The sequence below is a fragment of the Parasteatoda tepidariorum genome, chromosome 7 (assembly GCF_982258835.1).
Source record: "Parasteatoda tepidariorum strain Cologne lab strain chromosome 7, Ptep-v5.0, whole genome shotgun sequence".
NCBI classification, from domain to species: Eukaryota; Metazoa; Arthropoda; class Arachnida; order Araneae; family Theridiidae; genus Parasteatoda; species Parasteatoda tepidariorum.
This window is the reverse complement of record NC_141761.1, coordinates 33700491-33720587: the sequence shown is the minus strand read 5'-3', so window position 1 is coordinate 33720587 and position 20097 is coordinate 33700491. Positions and strand designations below refer to the sequence as shown.

Below are 20097 nucleotides of genomic sequence, written 5' to 3'. Positions count from 1 at the left end.
ATCTCCTGAGAGTTATCGTCTCATCTCCTTGACTAGCATCCCGTGTAAAATAATGGAGAAAATGGTATTAAATAGGCTTATTTTTTATCTCGAAACAAACGACTTGCTCCCAAAAGAGCAGTACGGTTTTAGAAAAGGCCATAGTACGATTGACCAAATCTTATATTTTTGCCAGAGTGTAAGAGACGCTCAGAACATGCGGCCCACTAATCATACTGTGGCTGCATTCTTGGATTTAACAAAGGCTTTTGACCGAGTGTGGCGAAATAAGCTAATGATCAAGCTTTTTGATGACTTTAGAATTAGAGGTAACGCTCTCCCTTGGATTTCTGATTATTTAAGGGCCAGAACCATCAGAGTTAAATTCAATCAGACCCTCTCAAGAAATTTTAGACTCGGCCAGGGAGTCCCCTAGGGTTCCGTCTTGGGGCCCCTTCTCTTTTGCCTATTTTTTGCTGGCATCGAAAAGGTGATATCTAAGAGATGTAATGTTGGTATTTTCGCCGATGATGTCGTCCTCTGGCACTCTGGCGCTGACATTAAGACTATTGAAGACAATATCAACCTCACTCTAAAAGATGTGAGTGACTTTGCTCGAAAACACAAACTGGTTTTTAACTCATCTAAATCTGTTGTTAGTTTTTATACTACCAATAGGCACATATACAATTATAAACCTACTATTAGTTTTAACGGTCAAAATTTGCCTTACGAAAAGAATGCAAAACATTTGGGTTTTATTATGGACCAGGAGATTCTTGGGAATAAGCACATCGAACTGCTGGAATCGAGGTGTAGAAAGAGGTTAAATATCCTAAAATATATTTCTGGGCAAGACTGGGGAGCAGATGCTACAACTTTGAAATTAACATACACTGCACTTATTAGACCCATACTGGAATATGGGGCACCTATTTATTCCTGTGCTTCAGAGACAAACCTGAATAGATTAGAAAGAGTCCAAATTAGTGCTGCAAAAATTATTACAGGTTTGAGGCGTAGCTGTCCAGATAAAATTGTTCTGTTTGAATCTGACCTCCAACCGTTATACATGAGAAGGAACTCCAGTCTCAAGAAATACTACAATAAGCTCATCAGTTTTGGTGACCAGAACAGAACCTCTTACAATCTCAAAAATTGGAAAAATAGCCATAGACTGAAGAGAAACAGTCCCTTCTCTTTGGCTGTTTCAATTCATCTTGTAGACTTGCAATATCCCTGCTGAATTGAGCCTCACTCCTTGAGGTCATGTTTTAGCCCTGTTACTGATTTTTCAGGTATCCATTTCCATACGGAGCTGTTGTACCCGGCCTATAAAAGTAAAGACAACCCAGAATTTATGAGACAAATGGCTCTTGAAACTTTTAGCCAAATACCATCAGATGCTTTACAACTATACACAGATGGCAGCAAGAGCGACGAAGGTCATTCAGGTAGTGTGGTTTTTATTAAAACACCCACTAACACAATGAGTCTCAAAATTAGAAATTCTGAATTTTGCTCAGTTTTCAGATCTGAGCTTATTGCGATTGAAAATGGCCTGAGACATGTTGAGAATATTGCTGAGCCTGACTTTAAGCAAATATGGGTACTGACGGATAGCAAATCTTCAATCCAACACCTTAGCAACTGGAGGAATGTTGGAGACAGGGTTGCGGCTACAATTTTGGGGATGCTCTTCAGACTCTCTGCGGACTTTGGAGTACACTTTCAATGGATTCCATCACACGTTGGAATTAAAGGTAACGAGATGGCGGACTCACTGGCTCAAGATGCTTCTTTGGAACCTCTACAGCCAGATCTACCTTCCACTTTCAACGAGGCCTTTTCAGAGTGCAAAAAAATGTTTATGGACCTCTGGAGGGTTCCTCCTCCGCATAGTTGGTATTTCAGAAAACGACCTGGAAGTGTCTTGCTTTTTGAGGGACCTAGAAGCCAGCAGACTTGTTTATCTCGCTTTGCAAGTGGTCACTTGAGGTGTCTCTCGTATGTTCAGGGGCAAAAGACTTTTGGACTTTGCACTAAATGTAGGACTGCTCAGGCTTCGCCCGAGCATATTCTAAACTGTATCGATTTTAAGATCGACGGGGTTTTTTCAAAACCTCATCTGTTTTTAGACTTACTGGACAGTTTTGGACTTATGGAATTGGTCTAATTGGGATGGACCTCTTGGGGATTAGAAACAACACAACACATATTAAATTATTTCACTCGATATTAAAATAAGTTTTACATAAGTTAGAAGCACAGGTTCTTAGATTGAAAAAATTAATAATTCACTGCTTTGTGAAAAAATCAATGCAGTAAAATTTTTTTTGCTGCAAACCTTAACATTTTAATTCAAGGACATAAAAAAATTCCGTTTACAATTGAAATTTCAAAAGTCGAATGTGAAAATGGTATGTCCCCTAGCACCAGGAATTGAAATTAAATAGTTACAAGGACAACTATTTAAAACAAGTTAGCGTTCCTGTCCTACTCGAAGTTGTTTGAAAAGGTATTTTTTATATATCGATTTCAAAGTTTATTCTACATATATTTTAGGGTATACATTCAGAATATTCCGATAGAGTTTATTTTTACACCTTTATTTGCTTAAAATTATTAAATAATTTGCTTGAAATAAATTATTCAAGCTACATGATTTAATGCATTTATAGTATAATAGTAAACGGGGCTTCCATCGCATATCCTTAACCTTAATACCGTTATAAATGGAATAAGCTTAGATAAATAATAAAAGTTAATTTTCAAGGAATAATATGTTTCGATCAAACAGATTTCATTCTGGAAATAGCGAAATTATTGAGTAGATCCCTTGGAGCAATATAAGTCTTTAAAAAAAACTTGACTATAATTTTGAAAGGAACTTTACTTTAAAGAAAACCTAAATTAAAGTACTAAAAAAATTGATTAGTATATCAATGAGGAAATAATAAACTTAAAAGGGTAAAGAATAAGATTTTTAAAAATTTAAAACTGTAATTAAATAGTTGGTAAAATAGTTCTGCGAAACACTTCCGGAAATTTCTTTTAAGATTAAGACGATATAGGGTAAACCAACAAGTGAAGGAACACACCCCAGTGAAGGAACATTTCATAGATATTTTTTAAAAATACGATTTTAATCGTTTTGATTTCGATTGATTGGTAACAATAGCTTACTACCTAACAATAGGAAGTCATCTAACAATGCACTGAGTTACCTGGTCTTAGAGTCTTCTCTGGAAAAAGTTTTGAATTTGTTAGTATCTGTTCAACGCCTTCTTTCTTTGACAAATTATAAGGTCAGGGTTTGTAGTTATCCGTTTAAAGTACAATTAATTGCATATAATAATGTTTTTTTTTTCTCATTGTGAAAAAGAGAATTCAAAATATGGTTATTGCAGTTACGTTTTATTTATTTTGAGCATCATAACATAAGCAAGTACTGAAATTAGGGGGTGTTTATTAACTGGATTACCAAACGATGAAAAACCAATGAATAAACAAGTGTTCCTTAACTGGGATTTTTTCAAGTTAATGAAAATAAAAGAAAAATTTTAATTTTCTTGTACCTTTAGTCATATTATACATCAAAATTATGTTAAAAATACAAAAATCAACTTCTAACCAGTGAGGGAACAGACATGTTCCTTCACTGGGAATAGATTTCCCAGTGAATGAACAATATGTGTGAAATATGATTTTTCATGGATAATAAGTAACTTTGAGGTATAGAGGACATCCAAAATTCAGTTAAATGTTGTATGAATAGTTCCTATAACAATTTCATTTCAAAATGCAAATTTAATTACTAAATTTATTTAAAGAATTATAATAATAATTTATTTATTATTTATCTTTATAAATGTAGTGATTAGTTATTACATCATACCTTAGACACCTTGATAAACTATGTTTACTGACTAAATATAACAAATAAATATAATAATAAAAGCTTGAATCGAAAATTTCTTTGCAGGTTTTTGTGCCAATAATTAGCTAAATTATTATCTTATTGCGGTCCTTAATGTCCAGACTGGAACTGGTAGGAAAAATCCATTTAAAGACAATCATCCAGGTGAAAAATGGGTGAAGTTTTTTTAAGGTGACATCCACTGATAACTCAGTGCAATGCGAAGATAATTTCAAAAGGCAAAACTTTCCTTAGAGAATAATATTCGAAATACTGGTTTTAAGAACTTTAGAAGAATCTTTAGGAGGGAAGTAGCCCTGGCACCCTTTTAGAAAGTGATTGCATTTACAATGCGAACGAAACAAGAGTTGAATACTGCCCTTAAACGGGAAAAATCTTCTGCCCAAAAAATTTTAAGGATTTATATTCTAAAGTACCTAGGAAAGAAAAAAGTACCTCCATTGGTAGTTTTTCCTTACTGAAGAATTCTTTGAGATATTACAGAATCAGTCACTACTATATATTTCATTGGAAAAAGCGATTCATGAAATGAAACGATGACCGCAGCAACATTTTACAAATATATTGCAGATGTTTCTACCCATGGCTAATTAAAAATGTTATCAAATTCCCTATTTTGCTTCTTCTGGATAGATATAAATCTCATATCAATTTGAAACTGAGCAAGTTTTGTTCATCAAAACAAATTTTCTGGTTTAGTACCTAATTCATGGAACTCTCCCGTTAGATCTTGAAAACAAAAGAATTGTAAAACATATGCCGGGAAAATTTTACATCTATTTTTAAATAAGATTTTAAGGCATCAACTGATGAAGTTAAAATGCTTTTATGAAATGCGATATTTTTCCATTCGATGTAGAAAACGTTTACTTTAACAAATGCATGTGAGACAGACACCAAGAGTTAATGAGCAAGACAGCTTATTAACAAAACACATGCTTCGAGAGTAACGATGCTCTAATTCTTCAGAAGCTTGAGAAGGAAATCTCACAAGTTATGTTGCAAATTTTTAAAGGAACATTGACAGAAAAATTTAATCTCCCAAACATCCAATAGCCTGTGCTTTTCTCAATATTGAAGAATTTATTTCAAAAATAAAATTTGGTTAATCAAATTTTGGCACTGAAGCTGATACAACTAACATTGATAATGAAAGTATCTTGAAAACTGATTTTGAGATAAGCCCTCTTGAGGCATTGTTAGTTGCAAAAAAAAATTGGTTCCATAAGTAAATGGTAAGTACTGCTGAAGATCCACTAGATATAAGTCAATGGGAGATGGATTTTACTCAAATTTCGAAACTCCTTTTTCTCATTTATTATCCAGTGAGGAATTCTAGAAATGGTACTGGAAAAATCAAAAGAAATTTCGAAGATACATTTACATTGGCCAAAAATTTGGAAAAAAGAGGAAGGTTAAATCAAAAGAAAAAGAAATAAATTACTTTTTTGCATTAACTTCAGAAAAAGAACGAAAATTTAAAGAGATTGAAAGAGCTGGAAAAAAAAGTTAAAGCAGAAAGTATGACGAAGAGAAGAAAAATACTTAAAAAGATTTTAAAAAAAGCTTAAAAAATATAGGGAAAAGAGTAAACAAAAAAGTGATCTAATTATAATAGTAATAAAAACATCACCGGATTACACAATGATTACGCAGTGATAAACATTCATAATTTAGAACTGACTATTAAACTGTGAGAAAAAAACTGAAAAACATTTTTTTTTTAAATTATGTATTCAAACATATTTTACTTTCCATTCCATGACTGAAAAAAAAAACATTTTCCTCGTTAACTGTGATTATATGTTGTAATTCCAAAAAAAAATCTTGTTTTTACACATTTGTGTGGCCTATGGATTCCTAACGAGCATCAAACATTCTCTAAATTAACTGTTCATTCACTGGAAAATTTAGTGTTTATTCACTGGTAAGAACTGTTCCTTCACTTGGTTATCTTACTACTTATTATTTAAGCCACCAAAAGCTTAAAACAATATTATATAAGTTATCTAAATTTTTTTACATAATTTGTATTTAATAACAAATATGTCGACACCATCACTTAGCCAAAATTACAAATTTGAAATTTTTATGATTTTTTCTTAAAGGCAAGCTAAGCTTAAGTGTTCCTTCATTCGTTAATTTACCCTATAAGATGTTGAGAAATTTGCGATGTTGTGAGAGATACTAAAAAATGTTGACTACGTATTTTTATTAATATTTATAAGATATATATTCAAGAAATTGATAAATATATTATTCCAAATCTATGCATACGTATGTATATTATTGAAATTGTATCAGTTATTGAAAAACAAAATCAAAAAATAAAAAATAGTCATATTAAATAAGCACAATCTGGTGTATAATCATATTATCAGAAGATCATATCATATCCTATTTTATAAAACTAGACATTCCTTGAATAAAGTGTTTTTTATTCAAAATGTTTTATTCAAATTTCTTTACTAATTAGCAAAGAAATTATTAAGCGACTAAAAAGGAAACATTGTATTTTATAGTTAGAAATAAATATAAATAAAAAGATTAGCAAACGATTATTAGCGAAAAAAATATGAATGAAATTTTACACTACGCGCGCGAAGTCAAGTTCCTCGCAAGTTTATCATATTTTAATATTAATCGCCCCATTTAACCATTTCTTTATTGTCGTCAAATTATTTTTCTTAAAATAATTAATTTTAATTTTTCTCAGCTTCTAATAAATAAAAACAGTTGAAACTTTGGATTTTTCAATTGAAAAATATGTAGATTAATATGGTATAAAAAAATTCATACCTTATAATTCAAAATTTTTTCATCCTCAATTTAATTAAATAATAAAAACTAATTAATAATTATTAAAAATTAATTTTTTCATGAAATTATCTTTGAGTAAATGAGTTTTATGAGTGGGGGCAATTTTCTTTAAATTGCTTTATTAGTTTTAAAAATATGACTAGAAACGTGAAGAGTGAAATTAACATTAAGGGGTACGAACTTTGGATCGCTCTCCTGACCAAACTATGGGGACCATATTTCCCAGATTGCGGCTACCCCCTATATTTTGAAGGTTAAAAATCCAAATATGCAAAGAAAAATATATGTTTATTCGGAGAAAGTACGTTTTTGTGTCTGATTTCGTAACTTAATTACTAGTTAGCACTAATTAATTAGCATATTTGAAGTCACCCCCAGGAACCATTAAGATTGACACTTAGTTCGTGAAAATCCGATCATTAGAACAAAAGTTATTCAGGGTGATTCGTTTTTTTTTTTTGCGGACTGTACATAACTATTTCAATTAAAGATTTTTAGACTATTTAATTATTTCCGTTACTTCCTTTCTTTTTAAATCCAATTTTCCTTATCATTTTCCATTCATTTTCAAATCACTATTTGATATTTTAAGTTGACCTGCATTGGTCGTTTTCCAGCATATATCGTTCGTAATGAATGGATGGTCCCTTTAAAAACAATCGATCGAGATTCTACTGTAGCTTTACCGTGATTAGTTTTATCCTCACATTGAAAAATGTAAAGAACCGTCAATATAAAGTACTTATTAAGTTACTCCAGAAATGATTTGAAATTTAATCAAAGTGTGACGCATTGCGTATTTCCCGTCGTAGAAGTAAGTAGGAAAAAAATGATGATTCCTCTCCTAACTAAACGTTTTATTCATCAATAAAAAGGAAATTATGAGAGCTTAATTGTGATGAGAACATAACATAATTGTAACTGTGAACTGTGTGCAATTGTAATTAGAAAATAATTGTAACTGTGTAATGTTCACTGTGAACCGTGGTAAACGGCAAAAAATTTAACTACGCCATTGTGTATGAACGCTAGATTTGTTATTAACTTGAAATAAAGTAATCGTTCACATAATTTTTAGAGTTTATAAACACCAAATTTGGATTGGTATTACACCACAGTTTTTACAGTATAGATCCACTTGGTGGTGAATTTAAACTTGTTTGTTGATACATTGTCCTACTGTTATGCATTCGTAATACATTGAATGTTTCGTCTAAATATTTTTATACACTATAAGAAAATTTCGCGCATCTTATTATCGAAAAGGGAGGCACTTACTTTACGCCAAAATGGTGCTCCACTAAGCGTTAACCCAAAGAATGTTCTGTTACACTTCTTAGTGTAAAGCAGATGCTACCATTTTTTTGTACTTGAAGCTGATTAATTTTAAGTAGTATTCCTTAAAATAAGTCTTTTCATCAGCACTGATATTATTTCACACTTCGAAATTTATTTCTCTCATTAAATCCGGAAAAAAAGGAAAAAATTGTTGAAAGATTAACCTTTAATGCGTTTATAATATACTAATACGCAAAATATTCCATTTTCCTCGTTATATGTGTGTCCTTCTCCTATTAAACAAAAACACTCCTAAATGTTTTTTAAGTAATTTTTTATCCCTTTGAATAAAGCAAAAATAACTAAGAATAATAATTTTGTTGATTTCTCAATTATTCTTACATAAGGAAAAGGAAACAAAAAAAGGGCGTAAAACTTTAAAAGATTTGGCATACTAAATAGCATATTACAAAGATGTTCCTTATAGGATTTAAATTAACTTTAGCGTTAAATCAGGAATGTAGGGACAGAAGTGTTAGGAACAATTAAATATCTGCATAATGTCTACTCTTTCCCACAATAGTAAATGTTTGGAATGTTTTATTTTTATACTAATTTCTTTATGTTTTATACAAAACTCTGTTAGTCAGAACCTCTCAAATAGATCTGCTTTCTCAAGTGTTCTCGGCGCAAAAACTTTCTGTGAAAAATCAGATTCTCCTGCCACAGATGAGTTTGAAAAAAGTGATTTAAATAATGCGTCGTTTGTTTTCCTATTTTTCAAAAACTTTTTAAATAGCAATACAAGTAATCAGTGTAAAGATAGTCTCGTTATTTATTTGAACGAAGTTATTAATTTAAAGCCATGGGCAATAGAAAGTAAGTACATAGTTTTACTTCCATTTCTATCTTCCTGCGATTTTTATTTAGATTTATCTTTTATCTTTTGTAAAATACTAAGCGGATTTTGCAAACAAACGACTGTAATATCAAGTGAGTGAGTAGTCTTAAGCATCAGCTCTAAACGTACAGATTCTGTAATTTCTGAATAAAAAAAATTGTCTCGCGTGGTCAAGAAAAAGCTGAAATGAATAAGTTGGATAAAAGAACTTGTCAAAATCAATAAAAACTTGTCAATAAAAAATCAATAAAAAAAATATATAAAATTATACGCATTAATTTGCACAGGTTCAGTTATAACTTAGAGCTTATATTTTAGTTTTATTTGTGCTTTATAATTATCACGTTATAAGGATGCAGTTTATCAGTAAAGATCAATGAACTATGTTGTTGATTTTTTTAAGAAATTTCTTTATTTTTTTTTTCTTTAGATTTTTATTCATTTTACAAACTTCTGTAAGAATAAATATGTTATAAGCTATCGTAAAAATAAAGAGCATATTGTATTTTACTGTATTAACGTAAATTGCTTTTTAAAGGTCTGATTCCCGAATTAATTTGAACCCAATCACTTTATTTGGTTACCATTTCAATTTCATCTAAAAATTTTGTTTTTTTAACTTTGGTTACTAATTAACTTTTTTTTACTCTAAAATTTCCTCGACTGCTTTTTCGCTGAAGGGATTATTTAGGAATAGTACGAAAAGGTAATCTAATCATTTTTTACAATTATTTTTCATTATTTTAGTCGCATATGTTGACTGGATACATTTAATTGAAAGATTATAATAAAAATCCTGTTAATTAATTAACTTGTTTATCTATAATAATAAACGAAAAAGTTTTTTGCCTGTGAGTATTGAGTATAGTAAAGTGCGGCGTGCTCTCTGCTTTCGCTTATAGCACTGCGTTTCAATAGGTAAGGCTTAATTTAGCCTAATAAGATTTATTTGAGCTCTGAGGCTCTTCTTCAAATTCAACCAAAATCTCCAGATTTGACGTGTTTATTGTTTTGTTTAGGAGAATTTTTTTTTTTGCCTGTGTGTATGTCTGTATGTCAGGACGATAGCACAAACTCTTAACAATTTGTGCTATCAGAAACTTAGGAAGCGGGATAAAGAAATACTTTTAGCCCCTGATCTTCAAAACAATTCAAAAATTTCGTTTAAATCGTTAGGGTGAGAAATTTAAAAGGCAGAATTTTCTCATTGGCCTAGCTTCGTTATCGTTATAAAATTCAATAGAGAAGATTCTAGTTTTCCTTTACAAATATTTAAAAAATAATATCAGAGATGATTTCTAGCTTACAACTCTATTTGTTCAAAAAAATAGTTCAGTGCACGTTTGTAATATTATATTACTTTTTATTCGTGACGTCAGGTAAGATCAATGATAAACGCGGATGACATATGTAGCGACATATATTTTGAGATGCTTACTTTTAAGGTTAACCTAAGCATTAAATGTAGAAGCTAAATTTACTTTAACTTAGATGTATATTTTATTTTATAACCGTCGTTGAACAACCGACCCAATATTTTGGGCTTACGACAGCAATGTTCAACTTCATACCCTTGTAATTTTGAACCGAATGCAGAAGACAAAGGAACTCCTGTATCAAGTGTTTTGAAAAATTTGCCTTCGTGGAGGACTTTTTGCTCGAACAAACTCTCATTTGCGTTACATAGAGAGGAAAACCACGAAAGCTTCCGATGGTTATCCTCATGGCAAGTGAACTCTAACTCATTATCAACCTATCTCTGAGGATATTTTACGTCAGTACTGTGGTCGTATCGAGTCGGGTGCGGAATTAGTATTAACCAGCCATCCCTGGGATTCGAACTCGGTTCCCTTCATTGGAAGGCAAATTCTCTATCCCCTGAGCCATTACGGCTCACTTAGATATTGAATAATTGCGTGATCCTCAGAGGTGTGGTGGCTCAGGGGATGTAGCCTTCGCCTCTGAGGTGAACAGGGTTCGAAACCCACTCATGGCTGGTTGATACGAATTCCACACCCGGATCAAACCGACCACAGTGCTGACGTAAAATAGTCTCAGTGGCAGACGGATCATGGGTCAGAGTCTCCTTGCCTTCAGACTAACAATGGAAAATTTTCGTGGTTTTCCTCTCCGTGTAACGAAAATTTGGGTAAGTTCCATCAAAAGATCCTACAATGGCAGAAGCAGACTTGTTTTTAATAGTTTTAACTTATTTCGAGATGCTTAACTTTAAGATATACATAAGCATTAAATATAGAAGTAAATTTTACTTACACTTAATGCTTTTTAATAATGGGATACCTGCAGTGTCGTAGGTATATCGATACTCATTGATTGTTGAAACGTGGCATTTGTTAACATTAGCAACTGTTCTTTCCATTCCTTTTCGAGTAAGCAAAACCAGTCAAGTATCAATTTTCAAGTATAAATTTTGAGGTAATAGCTTACAAACGGGGCCCCCTCTAATTTTTGGTGACATGCAAATAAACAAATGTATATTATACAAATAAATAATCCAAGAACCAATCACGTAAGGAAAAACGAAAGTTGCAGTAACCCGAAGGTAACATTATTGAAAGCTAAGACCACAAAGTATATCATTGTATAAGAAATGAGATTCAAAAAAACTGAACAAAAATTATCGCCAAACCAAGGGTCTCCCGATTCTACACTAGAGCCTTGGAATTAATTATTGTTCTAATTGTGTCGGTATATGCCTTAATTTTTTGTACATAAAACATAGTATTGATTAATGCCAATTTACAATTTACTTTTTCCCCCTCACGAGGAACGAGTATTCAGCTATAGTTGCTTAATAATTATAAAACGGTTCTAAGTTTAGTCAGTGATTTAAATATGCAAACCATATAATATTGTGGCAATATTACAGGATTACTTTATAATAAAGTAATACCGCTTTTATTTTTAATCATATAATTTGAAATAATAAGGCAGAAAGGCATATACTGTAGTGCATCAAGTCCAACAATACACAACATCGAAATAATCGGTAAAAATATACTTGAAGATGCCCCATGGCAAAATTGGCGACTTATGTTTGGCGCCATTCCTGTTTGCGCGGAGCACCATGATAAAAGGAATGGCGGCCAAAACTTAATGATATTTCAATAAAACATTGGAAAATTTCAACAAAACATCGGCCAAAACTTTATTAAATTGCAATGAATAATAAGCAAAATTAATAGATCCAATAAAAGTATTTTGAATCGAAACAAAAATTAATGGAGTAAGCACAGAAAGAAAAGGGAAAAAAATACACTTCATCATTAAGCTTGAATATCCTCAGATTTAGGTGCACAGAATTCGCTAATAGCTGTTAGATACTGTCTAAATTTATCATGAATAGAATCGATGTACCTCCATCGCCACATAAATTCGGCGAAATAGGAATCGAAAATGGCGTCTGTGATACCGGTTAGTAGGCAAAAGTAACCTTACCAGCCGGTATCCAACGTAGAACTAACGGATCTCTGAAATTACATAAACAGTTGAACATTTAAAAATAACGCTAAAATCTAAACCAATTGGGTTTCAACATCGCCCAGCTTGGTGATCAACTACAATCACAACTTATCGAGAATCAAGGGGCACCCTCAAATATAGTCTACAAAAATAATCAAAGTAAGAAAAGAAAAAGCGATACAATAAAGAAATATTTCGATACATTTGAAATAGTAGTAGTGTGTTGTGAGTTTTCAAACATTTTGCTTCATAAAAATGCCTCGATAGCTCTTATGGCATTAAATCATGGGATAATTCTTTAAATTGACCATAAGGAAATATTTTTTAGACGAACAACAACTTAATAACTTTTATAATTTTGTACTCATGTCAACCACATACAAAACCATTGATTTTCGAGCTGAAAAACCATGTTATATCATATCATTTATCTGTCCAATAGTAATGCACTGGTAAGTCATCATTTTCATCAGATTTTCTGTAAATAAATATTTTTGGCACTGCTTTTGATTGCATTTTCGTTTATTTCTCGCTTAAATAGTAATTTAAAATATTTAGTAATTGAACTTTTGATGAGATTTTAGACAAAGGTTCTAAAAATGTAATTACGAATGGAAATTATGGATCACATAAAGTCTAAAAATATTAAATAAATAATTGACTAGCAAAAGCATGAATAAAAATAAAAATATTAAAAAATAGCGGGCTAGCAAAAGCATGAATAAAATAAAATAAGCACATAAAGAGTTAAACAATAAAATAAAAGCAGACGATAAAATTATATGACCTTTTTAGAACAACAAAGTTACTGTTTTTTTGGAAATTAGTTTTATTTTGGAATTTGAGTTTTCTTATAACAGGTTTTTTTAGTTTGTTTTATAATATTTTAACTATCCCGATTCGGATACTTCATATTTGTTACTGTTTGTGAATAAAAGTTTTCTATAAGAAACAGAACTGTTATTTATATAGCTTGATACGTTACAAGCACCAAACTTTTCTTGTAGTGCTGGATGCATCAGGAAAAATACCGAGCAGCATTTTCAGTATAACCATGGCCGACTACGGATCTTTGGACGACTGCATCAAAGTAAGGGCAACTTCAAACGACGGGGGAAAATTATTTAAAGGAAAGTTTTGTATGGTGCACTTAAAACATTCTCTTTTCCAAACACCAAACCGTAACCCATTAATTGGAAAAAGCTACGGTGAAGCATTCGGTGTACCTCCTAATTGGGTAAAATTTTGTTTATTCTTTATTTATAGTGAAATGTATTCAATAAAAATACAACTCAATTTACAGTTTCGTTAAACATTTTGACAACATTGATACTAGTTATTGTAATATCATTTTTTAATATTATGTACACTTAATATTTATCATCAATTCTTGGTTTATTCATGGCGTTTTCTGAATGAAAAGCAGAAAAATTTATGGGGAGTTTTTATCTCAACTTATGTAAAATTTGTTAACTTTGATGCATCTTTTTTCAGAAAATACTGAAACGATGATCGAAAAAAATTTTATTCGCTCTTCTTCTAATTTTGCACTTTTGCGATTTCTTTTCGTTTTTTAAAATTTAAATTTTTTAATCATACAATACGCACAGTACATCATATAAATTACAATTCATTTAAATTATATAATAAAATTACAAAATAGAGATAAAAAAAAACGTGCTAAACTACAACTAGTCGCATACACCGATACTTAATACGTTGAAGGTCCAGACAAGATCTTTTCACAAACCCAATTCTAGTATAAGACTTTCTTAAAGTGATAGATTGCATTGACCTAATTTAGCGTTCCAAAACAACGGAGATATGCAACAACAACAGCAATAATGGGTGGGACAAATAAAAACTACAATACCATTCAGCATTTTCTGAGAAATTCTAAATCAAAATTATCTCCTCGAACACGTACTTGCAAAAAGCAACTGACTACCATTTATATCATTTCAGCTAATGCAGACAACAGAAAAAATAAAGCTGCTTCACATACAAGTTAATTTAGAAATTAATCCATATAATTATAACAGTCCACTGATCGGAAAAGGAGCAAGTACAGCAATAAATAATTAAAAGTGAACAATAATCAATTTATAATTCGAAAAGGGACAATAAACAGTCAAAAAGTGGAAAAGGACCCTTAGGATTACAGTCTGATCCCTGAAAGTTCGTTATTGTTCTTCTTTCCAATATAATTTGTCTTTCTGATATCCTGGGAACTCCTTTCTAGTCCTTGAGATCTTAAAAATGGCTTGAATTCACAATGTGTACTTGGAAAATTCAACATACATTGGTAGAGAGTACTCCTATTTTGAACAGCAGTCATGGTCATTTACTAGCGTAGAGCTAAATTTTAAATTCTTATACCTATCGAGTGTCGGTTGTAAATGGCGAATATTAGCATTATTATTTGAAAGTGAGATCGTGCTTGAGCTTATTTTTTAAACGAGATTACTGGTCTCAATAAATTTCTCGGTTTCTGATGCTGGACAACCTAAACGGCAGAAAGTAAAACTCATCAAACTAGGCTTAACTCTAAGGCTGTTTCTCGAAGGCTCTGTAGTCACATAAAGTTATGCTTTTCTTGTGAATAAAAGGCTATTTTCATAACTGATGTGTGTTTGCATCAGAATTTTCTCACTAACATATTTAACACTTTAACCTTAATTTTTATCTTAGTTTCAGTCTGAGATAATATCTTATCAAATCGTCAATTTTCCTTTATATTTTATTGTCAAACTAATACTCTCAAAGACCTTGTAGAGCGTAGAGCTAAATTTTAAATTCTTATACCTATCGAGTGTCGGTTGTAAATGGCGAATATTAGCATTATTATTTGAAAGTGAGAGCGTGCTTGAGCTTATTTTTTAAACGAGATTACTGGTCTCTATAGATTTTTCGGTTTCTGATGCGGGACAACCTAAACGGCAGAAAGTAAAACTCATCAAACTAGGCTTAACTCTAAGGGCGCTTTTTCATTACACGACACGATAACGACAAAACGGATCCGATTGTCGGCGAACGACAGAGGGTCAAGTAAAATACATGGTCAGCAACGGAGCGCTTTTTCACTCACCGATACGATAACGATTATGTCGTATCCGACAAGGCGATATCGTTTGTCGGAATCGAATGTCGGTTAGGCAAGCAAATTTCTCCTCAAATCGTGGCGATTTTATTAGTTGTTGTGTATCTTTCCTGTTTTATCTCCTCTTTTGATATCATTATTTTATTCTTTTAATCAATTTTAATCTTTTATTAGATCATGTCAAATGTCAAATTTGAAAATAAAAGTTTTATATAATTTATTCTCATGTTTGGTTATAAATTTTTAATTTTATGAAGTTGCATTTTTTACATTATAGTGAGGTTGAAAGACTTAAACAATCATAAAAGTTTCATTGAAAATTTTTATAAATTCATTATATGCTTTAATGAAGAAATGGTATTTTGTATAATAGTAATGGTTTGATAAGAAGGTGAATAAAGACCATTATGTATTTCAAACAGAACTCGATCTAACTACTGGTTTCTGCTTGATTGAATAATAAAAAGTCTGCTCCCTGATTCAAGTGAAAAAATTTTTGAAACATGGTAGAGCGGCTTCATAAGATAAATTTGATAAAACTCATTTAAACAATCATCTAAAAAGATTATTCTAAATGAAACTAATATTTTAATTCGATTTAAAAAAAACTTTAATACTTTAAAACATTTAAAGAATTTAAGTAATGTTAAGTGATTACAGACCTAAGTTGGCGAATAGACGCCAACTCAAAAGCCATATAAAAATTATTTCTCATTAACATCATTCTTGTTCTTGGTTTCTCTCATTCGGACGTAATTAAAAAATTTATTTGGGACTTTTTGTAGCTTATGGAAAAGCACATAAAAATCTTCTTCAACATATCTTGCCTCATTTATTTCGTTCGTACTTACGTTGTTGCAGAAGTTGCGCCAATAAAGGCTGTAGATTAGCGGAACTTAAAAACCGCCAAATCTGTAGCTGCGGTGGCGTTAATACGTAAGTACCATTTCGTGCACCCAAAACCGCTTCTGCACTGCTAGCTTTTTTCTTCTAAAATAAAGTAAGAACTTTGAGACGACGATTATCGTCCGGCATATTTAAAGTTTGCAGAAAAAAATCACAGCAGAACACAAGCAACTGCTCACTTGTTGGGTCTTTGTGCCAACTAAATTAAATGAATGACAATTTACGATACTACAAATAATTTTATCAAAAAAATAACATATTTTATTTCCTAAGCATTTTCGAACACAACAACATTTATTATATATCTAACTCCGTTGCCAAAACGAATTCAAAACTAAAACTTATAATTTTTCAAAACACGTTCAAATAAATTATTTAAATTTTATGTCTCTACATACTCAAACTCAATACATTGAATGAACAAGAATTTCTACTTCTCGGACTAACGATATCGGACAAGTGAAAAAACAATTGCTTGAACGATCCGGCAAAGACATAGTCGTTCACACATTTGTCGTCCGATTTTGTCGGTATCGTGTCGTGTAATGAAAAAGCGCCCTAAGGCTGTTTCTCGAAGGCTCTCTAGTCACATACAGTTATGCTTTTCTTGTGAATAAAAGGCTATTTTCATAACTGATGTGTGTTTGCATCAGAATTTTCTCACTAACTTATTTAACACTTTAACCTTAATTTTTATCTTAGTTTCAGTCTGAGATAATATCTTATCAAATCGTCAATTTTCCTTTATATTTTATTGTCAAACTAATACTCACAAAGACATTGTAGAGCGTTGAGCTAAATTTTAAATTTTTATACCTATCGAGTGTCGGTTGTAAATGGCGAATATTAGCATTATTATTTGAAAGTGAGATCGTGCTTGAGCTTATTTTTTAAACGAGATTACTGGTCTCTATAGATTTCTCGGTTTCTGATACGGGACAACCTAAACGGCAGAAAGTAAAACTCATCAAACTAGGCTTAACTCTAAGGCTGTTTCTCGATGGCTCTGTAGTCACATAAAGTTATGCTTTTCTTGTGAATAAAAGGCTATTTTCATAACTGATGTGTGTTTGCATCAGTTACTTATGAATTTTAGGTCAAATTTAGCTTATCTTTGGCTAGCGCCCTCTATGTTTATTCTGAAAATGACGCAAAACGTCAATATGGAGAAAAGCCACAGTTCTCAGAAAAAGAAATCTTTTTATTCTAGTTTTTTTATATTTAAAAACTTACTTTAATACTGCATTACTTGAGCTACATGCACGTAAAAATCAATAGGGGATTAAAGGTTGAAAATTATGAGACCAACGAAGCAGTGATAATGCTACGATTCTGGGTACGCTATACTTCAACTTTTCTCTGTTGTTCGACAACTTCCCCTTTAAGATTGATGCATTGAATGAGCAATCCAGATGAAAGGCACTAACGTTCTTTGCATCATTAAAATACAATTTGCAATACCAAGACTGATAATGGTGCTAAATATATAAACTAAATATAACTTAGCACACATACTTACAAAAGAACTAACAATTTTTTTTTCCACAAGAAAACATCCCATATCCACAGTAAAAGCAATGATTTTCACCACGTAAAAAAACATGAATAAGCTAGATAACTTGAGTCAAACTAGTTAAGTGAGAAAAGTTAACTTGAATTCTTGAATACGGCTGTTCTTATTCTTTTGTTGAAAAGGCAAACTAGAACACGTTTCTTAATAACGAAATTCAATCGTAATTATGTATCGTAAGCGATTGGTTAAGTTGGTATGTTGGTATCATTACTTGCGTCACTGGAGTCGCGATGTTAAAAAAGGTTATGCTAAAACAGATTAAATCTAGGTAAAAAAATATATAGAGGTCATTGTATATTTGTATATAGATTGTCACTATCAAGCCAAGCATTGATTTCAGTAAATGATATAGAATGAGCGGAGCAATTCGAAACGAACTACGAAAACTGATTTTAAGACTGGCGACTGATATTGAGCAAAGAGCGGTAAATGAAATGAAAAGAAATTAATGGTGTAGTAAAAGATTATGTTAAAACAGATTTAAATTAATGCGCAAACCTGCACTTAGACGTTACAATCACGGTATTGGTTTCAGTTATTAATGAAGTGAGGACAAAACAATTTGAAAAGGACTTCAAAAGCTGATCTGGTGTTTGGCGACTGATAACAAACAGAAAGCAGTAAATTGAAATAAAAACAACAACATGGTGCCTACTTTGTAAACACATACAGAAAATAATTAAATTCAAAGATTCTTAAATTTTTTGTGTCCCATCACTACAAAAAGGTCTATAATGGGCACCCATTGTTCGTGTAGATAAGAAAAGTTGAGCTCAAAATTGAAACGGCATAGACACTTGAAAATTAAGTATTTATCTTTAAATTGCGAGTATGTAAATGGGTACATTTTGTTTTCAGATTTGAAAACATATTCAAAGTCATTTTTAAGCACAATAAAACAACAGCTCCCTTTGTAAAAAAGTTCTTCCATTGTTGCCAGACATTTAGTAGCATTGAATTTTTCTTTGTCTTCACAATTAATTTTCATGACGCGCAAATGTTTCAATTCATGGCTTATTACTGTTTGGTATTTATACAGCCTTGAATATTTTGCAGATTAGGCACCATATTGAAAGTCACATACCATTAAGATTTGCCTACCATGGGGGAATATGCTTGCCATCTACCTGCACTGATGAAGAAGTTGAGAACGTCATCAGTACTCGTAAGACATTACTTTATCATCTATTTCTGCTGTTTCTTCAAAATCTATAAAATATATTTCTCTTTTTATTATTAGAATTGACTGCAAATTAGAACTCTATCCTGATGCCATGCTGTCATTTTGTATGCACAAATCTTCTACTTAAGCCGAGAAACATTTTTGAAGTTTTCTTTTTTCTTTTGTTTTCTTGTTTTTCTTAGAAGTGCAATTCTTTCAGAAATATTCCATTTCTTTGTCTTTTTTAAGAGCAATGTCATTTTTAACATAAATGGATGTAGATTTTATTTGCATTTTTGTAATTAGCATATCGTATGCTTTGACACTTATTTAAACTAATGCATTTAGATTTAACTCTAAAACAGTCAAGTAGATGGATGTCGAGAAGCATTTCCTTTAGAAAAGTTGTGACCGTTTGAGTTGATAAGGCTAGCTTATCACCAGCTCCAAGACTGAGGGTTCGAAAGCCCATGTTGAATTTTACTCTACATGTCCAATGAGTGGCTCTGTGCTGCTGATAAAATGTAATATTACGCTGACTATTAAAGAAATATATTGAGTGAAAATCTCTATATATTTCCGTTTTTATTTTAATATTTTTTATTGCTGACAAAGTTTAAGCAAAAACGTCAGAAAAACACAAACATTTTCACAGATTTTCAACTTCACGCCGTTTTCGGTTATGTTTTTTTTTCTGGAATTAGCCAACAGTTAACTTTTTCAATTGTTAAGAAATATTTTTATTACTGATTAAAGTTAAACAAGAACGTCAGATAGGCATAAATAGTTACTTGATTTGCAGTTAATTTCCTCAATTGTGGAATAGTGACTATTTGTGAAATATTTTATGTTATTGACGAAGATCAAACAAGAACTTCAGATAATCGTAAAAAACTAGTTAGATTTCTCTTTTTGTTGCTATTTCTTTCGTTATAACTAACATACAGTTAATTTT

The 20097-nt window shown here is 31.4% G+C and overlaps 2 protein-coding genes across 2 annotated transcripts in view; both read left to right on the top strand.

Moving 5' to 3' along the window:
* Positions 1 to 1348: 1348 nt before the first annotated feature.
* LOC147806992 (uncharacterized) lies at positions 1349 to 7887 on the top strand. The gene is made up of 2 exons (XM_087168735.1): positions 1349 to 1833; positions 7818 to 7887. The coding sequence occupies exons 1-2, from the start codon at positions 1349 to 1351 to the stop codon at positions 7885 to 7887; spliced, it is 555 nt and encodes a 184-aa protein (XP_087024861.1).
* A 621-nt stretch (positions 7888 to 8508) lies between these two features.
* LOC107436170 (nose resistant to fluoxetine protein 6) overlaps positions 8509 to 20097 on the top strand; it is a 55625-nt gene continuing 44036 nt past the window's right edge. The window contains exons 1-3 of the mRNA XM_087167646.1: positions 8509 to 8896; positions 13409 to 13638; positions 19037 to 19145. Coding sequence (XP_087023772.1) covers positions 8578 to 8896; positions 13409 to 13638; positions 19037 to 19145 — 658 coding nt within the window. The 5' untranslated portion in view covers positions 8509 to 8577. The remainder of the gene's footprint in view (positions 8897 to 13408; positions 13639 to 19036; positions 19146 to 20097) is intronic.